The following is a 9,993-nucleotide window of genomic DNA, read 5'->3' as shown; positions in this document are numbered from 1 at the left end:
TTTTTTTTTTTTTTTTTTTTTTTTTGACCTGGGGAGGTTTTAATCTCTGCTCTCAGTTCACTGACATCCATAGGAAATGCTGCCGTGATGGTAGTCCTCTCTTAATGTAGGGTTGTATAGAGTACACAAAAGTGCTCAGAGACCATTTACTATGCTACAAAAAATTGAAAATTATTTGCAGCAGTCAAATAGTTTATTGACCACATTTTTAGTATAACTACTCTGGAACTTAACGTCTCGTTTAAAACTAGCTGCTCTCTCCCAGAAGATAATTAGTAGTAGTTGTCATTGATTTGCTTCATTTAATATTTGGTATCTTATTAGCTTAGCAAACATAGTTGTGTGAATTCTTGAGCAAAGTCTCAGTGCTTAAGTATATTCCCATCCTTTTCTGACTCTTGTAGTAGAATCTAACAGATTGCTTAGTGGGAGATGTCCTTAACTGGTATTACCGTAACCCAGATAAAGTATCCTATAAAGCCAAGTTGGAATTACTGTCTCTTTCATGAGAACTTCCTCAGAGCACAGTAGCAGACCTGGACCTCTTAAAGATCAAAGGAAGCAGGACCCCCCACAAAGCACTTTCCTCTCTATCCACTGGATGCAGCTTGTTTGCTCCCTAGTCCCCTTCATCCCTCTTGTCACTTTTTATTTTGCTTCTGAATCTTGCCCTAGCTTGCTGTCCTCTCTCTCTCATTCTCAGACCCTGTGGTTCCTTTGTCTTCTTCCCCTTTTGACCTTCAAGCTCTTAATCTGGCTTCAGGTCAAGATTTCCTTCAGCCACATCAGAATTTGCACCTTTCTTCTGCAGAATGGTGTTAGGTCTCCTCACACATCGTATGTTTCACCATTCTACAATTCTTGGTCATGATAGCTAGTGAGAAATATCCCCACGTACTCTGATGGTGAGTACTGAAGCTCACATTTATATGGAGAAATTCAACCTTTTGCTAAATTGTCCTGGCTTGGGCTTTAAGGACAGGAAACCTAGGATTGGACTTAGAGCAGGGACATCCTTTCATGGTTAGGGCCCTACACGTCAGCCCTCTGAACAGGTGATGACATGGCGTGCTTTTCAGTATGAGTGTCCCCTCTCTGTCCTGTCCAGAGGGGCTCTCTTCCTTACTGACCATCATTGATCCTCATATGGTGGACTTAGTGTCTCAATGTGGATTCTTTGAGTCATTTGTGTATTTAACTGGTAAATTTATTTTTAACGTAATTATTAAAACCTAAATCTATAAGAAATATTTTGCTGTAAAAGTAAAAGTTTTATAGCTGCAAGTTTATCTTTACTCACATATTCATGACATGGGGAAATGTTTAAGCCATTATGCCATTCTGCATGTCATCTAATAGTGCATTAAATAGCTGTCCTTTGGTGTATGTAGGAGATTGGTCCTAGTATCCCTCTCAGCTACCAGAATCTGAGCATGTACACATCTCTTATATAGAATGGTTTTGTATTTATATAACACACACACACACACACACACACATCCTCCTGTATTATTTTAAATCATCTCTCGACTACTTAGACCAAATGCAATGTAAATTGTTGTTATGCCATATTGTTTAGGAAATAATGTCAAAAAAGGTCTGTAAATATTCATTACAAACACATTTTTTCCCAAATATTTTGGACCCACATGAGTTTAATCCACAGATACAGAACCTATGAATATGGAAGGCTGACTGTATTATGTTAGAATTGCAGGGCTATAGGAATTGCAAGATAGAATGCAGACTGAACCCAAAGAAATAGCTTGTTTAAACACACTTGAATCAGCCCACGTATAGCAGTGACCTTCGCTTTCATTACAGTGAAAATTTTCCATTTAGAATTAGAATTAATATTCTTGGTGTTTTTAAATAGGCTAGTTGAATGGCAAAAGAATTAAGATATGTTATATGTACTGATCCCCATGAAGAAAGTAGTCATTATGTACTGTAAACATGTACTAATAAAAAATACAAATCGGAAAAAGAATCCAAAGAAATTAATATATATGTATGGACCTAGGTAGTCAAACATAGATCGAAAAGTGGAATAATATTTAATTAACATAATTTATTTGGTAAGTAATAAAGAATGAACTAATTTCTCTCAAAACTAAGCTACTTAAAATATTAAGAAAAGAATTAAAAATATTTTTTCCTAGCCTTGCCATTAATAGTATTCTTTAGGAGAATAGTTATTTATTTTGTTTTTCTACTTTGAGCAGCAAAATGAAACAATATCAGTGAAAAGGAAAGTGAATTATTTAAATAGCTTTAAATTTCATAATTTGAATCCTATCTAAACATCTTTGTACATTCCTAGTATCTTAACAGAGGGAATTTCTGTACTTCTTGCCCATGTAGTGGTTTCTTTGACCTGAATTAAAAATAAACAAATTTCAGTTGCCAGAAAGTGTTGTCATATTTTCATAAGCTGGTGTGGGGCAGAGGTGACCAGGGCTCTTTGCTACAGAGACACCCAGGAGTTTCCACTGGGCATAGTTGCCTGACAGTGCCATGTTGTTGTCCTGTCCCTCCAGGCCTCCATCTGCAGGAGCAGCCAGCCCCTCTCTGGTTTTAGTGCCCGGTGCTTGGAGGATGAGCAGATGCTCCAGGCCATCAGGAAAGCCAATCCAGGACTTGACTTCATTTATGTTGTGGACACGCGACCTAAAGTAAGTATCTCCATTCCAATCCAGGTCTCAGCCATGAAGCTGGAGTTCAGCCACCACTTGGCTTCCACGGCTTCCTCTGCAGAGGGACTGATCTTCTGCACAGTCAGGACGTGGGCTCCCTGCCAGCTGCTTTCTGGAGGTCCTAAGCTCCTGAAGGGCCACACTATGTCAAGTATATTTTGTATTTTCCCTCTTCATAACATTGTGCTGGGCACAGTAAATGAGGATGGTTTAAGTTTAGCAGTTGCTTTCCTCAATACAGCCAGTTATTTGATTTGTTTCTAAAACATCTGTCTCTGCTCTGATAATAGGAAGTTTACTGTGGACCCCCAACAGTTGTTTATATGAGGTGTTTTGCTATACTTTTTCAAATCCTACTTGTGGTGACCTATACCAATAGTTTGGAAAGATCTGTAAAACATAATGTTAAGTAAAAAAGTCATAAAATAATATGTGTGCTATTGTGGTTTATTAGAAAACCTATAGATATGTAAAAATGTGTAGCAAATATATGAACAGATGAATATTAAAGCAAAATTCCCTGGAGAAGGGAGTAGGATTTGGGAAGGTAGAAGACTTTCTACTTGTCTCAACAGAAAAATATTGTATAATTACATATGTATTGATGTATTAATTTTCTAATGTAATAAAACATCCAGTAGGTACTAACAGCTAGTCATTGAGCGGTAAGCCAAATTGATCTTAAATTTACTTCCCTCTCAGCCTAACATTTTTTTTTAAGGAGAATGGGTGTTGGGTACAATTTTCAGTTTTGCTCCTGATGCCCAATTCTTTCAAAACCAGTCAACAAATGGAGTTCCCAAAGGCATACGCCAGTGAAGGAATGGAAACAAATAATCTGTAAGTGTAGTGCATGATTTAGCACAAAATGAGATGGCAGAATGAAATAGCATTTAGTCAACATATTTGACATTGTAATTTCTAGCCAGTAGTGAAAATGTAGCTGGTCCTATTCCTGACTAGAAAGAAAGTTGTGCCTGTAGCTCTGTCTCTGCATACAGGTATGGAGAGGAGTCTCACATGTACTAAACAACAAGGGTAAGATTCAGAAACTGTGTAATCTTGTCAGAAAAAAACCGGAGGGAGTACATACCAGACTGGTAACAGTGATTTTTCTTTTTGGTTGAGAGATTTTTTTAATGAACTTTTTTCTTCTTAAATTACAGTTGGAATTTTTTTAATCATAAAAAGATTGAAAGAGGGACCTTAAATGTTAAATATAAAATTACTGTATGACCAGCAGTTCCATTTCTGTGTATATACCAAGAGAAATGAAAACATATATCTATAAATAAACTTATTTTTGAGACTTTTTCCTTAATAATAGCCAAGAAAGTAGAAATAATGAGTGTTCATCAGCTAAGAATGGATTTATGAAATGTGCTATATCCATTCAATGGAATATTATTCAGCTATTGAAACAAATATTGATACTTATTACAACATAAGTAAATCTTGAACTTTTTATGGTAAGTGAAAAGTCTGTCACAAAGGATTCTATATTGTAAGAGCCCCACTTACATGGAAAGTCTAGAGTAGTTAAATTTATAGGAATAGAAAATAAACTGTTGCCTTAGGCTGAGGGAATGGGAAGAAATGAGATGTGATTGCTGACATAGAAGATTTCTCTTTGGGGCAATAGAAATAAGCTAAAGTTAAATTATGGTGATGGTTTTACAATTATGTGACTATATCAAACACCATTGAATTTTGCACTTTAAATGGATGAATTGTATGGGATCTGAATTATATGCCAATGAAACTTTTTTTTTAATATAAAGTGATAAAAACATTACAACAAAAAGTAGAAAAGGCCCAACAACTAAAGTCACTTAAAAGTATACACTAAGAATAGATAATGGACCCTTGACTTAGAGCTCAGTTTGTTCCCGAGGGCTGCTTGCAACTCAGGTTGGTCAGTTGAAGGCTCAGGCTCTTCTACACAGCCTTCAAAGTCTCTCTCTTGAATACAGGCAGGTCTCAGTGTCCTTATAGAGACACTGGCTCAGGATTTCTCACAACCCCACACAGGAAAAGTTGTTGTAATGATCCTTCCAGAACTCTTGAAGGGTGAAATCTACATCTGAGACCATCTAGAAGCACAAGCAGCTGGCATTCAGGTCTAACTCAAGACTTTGTTCATAAGTTAAAATTAAAATTCCAGTCATAATCCAGGTTGTTCATACGTCAGGCCAGTCATGACTCAGGGGTCCACTTACAGTCTTTGCTCATGGGTATTGTGAGAACTGGATGCTGTCTTTGTGTAGAGACTCAGACCTTGGTAATTTTCACTGCTTTCCATCTCACTTCCTCAACTACTGTGCTTCCTGTCCAGAATCACTTAATGTGATATTTTCCTAGAATAAGGTCAGTGTCCTGGTAATATACTTGACCTCAGAGCAATCCTGTCCACTTCTGCTCAAAGTACACTGTAGGATAGATGTGTGTGCAGCAGTGAGTGGGATTACTCCCAGCGTCCACATCAGTGAATCAATCCATCATGAAGATCAATAATGAAACAGTTATTAGGGCTAGATCACATTGATATTTAACATGTGTAAATTATCCCTTCCTTTTAAATAAATTCTCAAGGCACATAGATAAAACTTCAACCAAGGAACAAAAAATAGCTTTTCTGCTTGAAGATTTTTCACTTGAAAAATATGCCAGAAAATCTCTGATATTTACTATTCTAGTTTACTTTGTGCTTTTTTTTTCCTCTGGCTTATGCCTTTTTAACTCCTTTCTTCAAACCCTGATTGCTTTCCCTCCTCTTCCTAATATCTTTTCTGTAAGTAAGGCAAGCTGTTTTGAATTTACTAATATTATAGATGATTGAATGTATGCCTACTTCTTAGATATACTGAAGAGAAGATTTTAAAAAAGGAAAGGAAGAAAAAACAAGCTTTACTGAGACTGGAAAGCCCTTTTCCTATCTGATTTTTTCAGCTTTAAATAAAAGCAAACAGATTTACTTGCTAATTTAAGAGCCAGTGATCCAAGTTGGTACTGTTATGTAAGCCTTTCCTAGAATGTGGCAGCTGTAGGGCCAGCCATATTCCAGATTTAAAACAAATTAATCCAGAGGATTTGATTTGAAGGATATATTTAGCTATTAGCACTTAGTGTGTTTACTCTCAGTGATAAGAAGTTTGACACTGACCCATTAAAGAAAATCCGTGGCCCTCTCCTCATATTTATCCACAGGTGCACTTCACATGCTTCAAGCTTTCATTCTTGTAAAGATCGTGTCTGTTGATTTTTGTTGCAGAGTGTGTTAGGCTTCCTTGGTAACCAGGAGACTAAGTGGATGTTTTCCCTAAAAGTGTAGACAGTAGCAGATGGGTGCTTCCCAGGTTTGCTCACAGGCTTAATTAAAAAGAACAGTGAGAGGGCCGGGGATTTAGCTCAGCGGTGTGGTGACTTGCCTTGCAAGTGCAAGGACTCGAGTTTGATCCCCGGTACCAAAAAAACAAAAAACAGTGAGGCATCCTGATGATTCTTGTCTATTAAACAAGGATAGCTCCATATGAGAGCTTCCAGAGCCTTTTGTGATGTAGCCTTCTAAATCATTTATTGATGTTACAGTAATGGGAGGCAAAGGAATGAGGTCTTCAGGCATGCATTGAATTTCTGTTAAAAAAAAATTATGTCCTTGAGGTCATGCTAGACCTTGGTGTGAAGCTGTGCACATCTGTAATCCCAACTACTTGGGAGGCTGAGCCAGGAGGATAGCAATTTTGGAAATTTAGCAGTTTCAGCCTAGAAACTTAGCAAAACTGTCTCAGAAAAAGGACTGGGGATATTGCTCAGTTGGTAGGGCACCTTTGGATTTGAGTCCTGGCATCCCTTTCCCCCAAAAAAGAAGTAAAGAAAAACAAAATATCAAATTGATGCAATATTTGTTGAACTATAAAATGAAGCTTAACTCATTTTATTTCCATCTTCATGACTTTATCAAATGTTCTAAGTTTTTGCTGAGCTTTAAAAAAATGTCAAATACGTTCTCATTTAGTTCTTATAAGAATCCTGCAAAGTGGAGGTTTTTGTTTTGTTTTGACCTGGATAGGGACTTAGGTTTAAAGAGATTAAGTATCACCCAAGAGCACACAGTTCAAGTTAAAGTTCAGGCTTAAATCGCGGCTTATGTGACTCCAAGGCCAGTACTGTGTTTGACAGTGATGGCTTTTCTGGTTACAAAAAATCTCCAGTAGAGCCTTGCTCCAGCCATGAGGCTCAGGAAGCTTGCCACCTCTGAGCTTAGTACACTCCTAGTGAGGCCAGAGCCCGAGAGCTAAAGAACCAACCATGAGTGCATGTAAAGTTAGGGCAGGGGCAGAGGAACAAGAATGCTCATAGAGGAAGTGGTGAGCTGTTGAAAGGAAAGGCTAGGTTGACCTGCCTCCACGGATATTCAGTCTTTTTTCTGTCTCCAACATTGTTTTGTGGTAATGGCCTCTAGTTTCACATGTCAATTAGTTTTTATTGTGTAATAGGATGTTACATGAGTGCTTTTCTTTTTTGCTGGAATTGGTGATTGGTGTCTACTCACTGAGTCCTTTGAGGGTGGCATTTAGGAAATACTGTGGTGAAGGCTGGGGTGCCTGAAAGAGGGAATCCCTTGGATCTCATTTTCTTACCAGACTTACTGACAGCTCTCCTGGAAACCAGAAGAAGAAAGGATGCAAGAGATGGCACCATGTAGTGCATTGCTGCTTTTTGTCAGAGCAAGGATAGCGATATTTCCTGTAGGTCAAGTGGACACGAGCCATTTTTCCAGAACCTTCCTAAGAAGACTTAAACACTGGGGGCCCTGGTGTGTGTCTAATGGCAAGGAATGGTGAGGGGATTAGAATAAGCTCATGCCAAGGTGCATTTTCCATGCCAGTGAAATGTGTGTTTCCTGCCTCTAGGAACCCAGGTTCACACCTTGGAGATTCTGCATTTAGATAATTATTCCATGAATGGAGGGAGAGATGATCAATTAATGTTAGCCAGAAAGGAGGTGACAACCAAAGAGAGAGAATTGCCACTTTACCTAGCTTTGCAAAGTGTTATTTACTTTCACTTATTCCACTCCCGATTCCCTCATCCCACCCTTTCTAGAAGACAGAAAGGAGAGAGGAAGTTCCACAGCAAAGCAGTCACAAGTCCAAAGAGTTCACGGTGGGGGAAAGAGATTGTTTGCATCATATATGGGTTGAAATTTTAAATTATGGATGAAAATTTCTTATCTGAATATGAAATCGAGCCAAACTATCCCTAGGGAATGGGAAAGGAATAGTTTGACTAGCTCAGTTGTAGACAACAGTTGCAGGGAATAAAATCATCTCTTATTTTCATATGTGTATATTACAAATTATGGTTTTTCTTTTAACCAGTTACAGAGGGGGAGAAAGGGCTGTTGTTTGACAATCCATGTTAGGGCGTATCCCAATCCTCCTCCTGCAAGATCAACTTTTATTGTCATTCCCAACCATGTCAGATGAGGCTCTATCTTTAGTCAAGTATAAAATGTAACTGCTGAAATCTGAGGCCAAGACTAAGACACGGACTAGGCCTACCTTTAACTTGATAAGAAGATACACATTGCCTGAGTTTTCATAAGTTTGATTGAGGATCAGGAGGAGAATCTGATTCTCTTTCTTTACAGTGTTGGCCTACCCACTTCTCACTTCATTGTCCTTGGTGAGCCCGTCAGTACATCCCTCCTGTGCCATTACAGATGGGGTCATAAATGAGGGGTGGGGATGTGGCCATCAGTGAGACTGGTGACTCCTCATGTTAACTACTTTCTTCTCATTCACTGCTAAATGTAAAATATTATAGATAAATTTCATATACATAATACATATAACATAGGGTAACTTTTTGGGTGTTTATTATAAGTTGTAAAACCATGTTTCCTGCTTTGAGGGTTCAGCTTTTGCCACATTATTGTAATAGATCCTGTAAAATAGGTGGAAGTCCTTAAAAAAATTATTTTGTATAGTAAATTAAATAGTGCCATCTTTTGTTCATTAGGTGAAGTACACGTTAGCTTTCAAGAGGTTGTCTTGTGTTTGCTTCTTTTGCCTTTAATAAAACTACAAATCAGTTCTTTTATTGTAAGTAATCGTCTACTTTAAAGTGTGAACACAGTCTTAATCATAATTATGTTTTAGTTATTAAAAGAATATTTTGCTTTTTACATATTTTCAAAGAGTATTTCTGTGGTATGTAGTAATTTTTATTAATTTGAATTCAAGATAAACACATAAAGTTCATGTAACATAAAGGTACTTGGCACGTATCCTATTAATTTGTTCTGTTTTATGAATCTTGTAAAGGATAAGCTAACAGCTTTGAAAAATAATTATATGAAAAAATGGTATTTTTTTCCATTAAGTTTATTGGTACATTTTAGGTATACAATACAGTTACATTCATCATTGGGATTTTGTACTTTTACATAATCTATCTTGGTTCTTATTTTTCCCCCATTCCCCTGCCCTCCCTTCAACCCCTCCCCACCTCCCTATTTGTAAAGACTGTTTCCATTTTTTCCTTTTCTCATATTTTTTCCTTTCCCTTCTTTCCTTTCCCTTACCAAAAAGTAGTATTTTATAATACATAATTTCTGAACAATGCCTATAATTTCTGAAAAAATTTTCCCTTAAATTATTTAAGATTTACAAAATATGAACCTTAATAGTCTTTGGAGATACTGTTTAATTTTTTCTTGATAAAAATTAAACTTTATTTTTATGACTGACCCAGAAGAAAGGCAGGTCTGTTACAGACTGGGACAATGTCCTGAGATACTGTTATCCCCCTATTGAAATGCGAGCCCTTGTGACAGTGGCTTGCCCATTATTTAAATTACAAACATAACATATTTATTTTTTTTCTGGTACCAGGGTTCAAACTCAGGACCTTGCACTTGTGAGGCAGGTTGAGGTGCCACTGAGCTAAATCCCCAGCCCCAACCTATGTTCTTTGTAACAGTGAAAATACAGGAGTATCTGCAGTGACACTGATAGTATTCCCCTGCCACTTGGCGCCTGCTGTCTTTCTGCTCTAACCGTTGCCAAATTGGTATATTCTTCCATACATTTACTTTTTGTGCTTAATGACCATGAATAACAAAATTATATCTGTAAGTTGGTTTATTTTATTTATGGAATATTATTCTGTAGCCTTCATATGTGTATATGATAGGTATATGTATATATAAATGTATATGTTATATACACATATGTACATCTATAATATGATTTGTGCCCTAATCATATGGGGCAAGAAAAAAAATCTGTGT

General features: G+C 37.2%; 1 protein-coding gene across 1 annotated transcript in view; it reads left to right on the top strand.

Moving 5' to 3' along the window:
* Window positions 1-9,993, top strand: part of Mtmr7 (myotubularin related protein 7) — a gene marked incomplete at its 5' end in the record, with an annotated part of 96,532 nt that overhangs the window by 48,103 nt on the left and 38,436 nt on the right. The window contains one exon of the mRNA XM_010621803.2: window positions 2,541-2,675. Within this exon, the coding sequence (XP_010620105.1) occupies window positions 2,541-2,675 (135 nt within the window). The remainder of the gene's footprint in view (window positions 1-2,540; window positions 2,676-9,993) is intronic.

This window comes from Fukomys damarensis, unplaced genomic scaffold (assembly GCF_012274545.1).
Source record: "Fukomys damarensis isolate Sample0158 unplaced genomic scaffold, DMR_v1.0_HiC HiC_scaffold_18, whole genome shotgun sequence".
NCBI lineage: Eukaryota > Metazoa > Chordata > Mammalia > Rodentia > Bathyergidae > Fukomys > Fukomys damarensis.
This window is presented reverse-complemented; position numbering and strand designations above follow the sequence as displayed.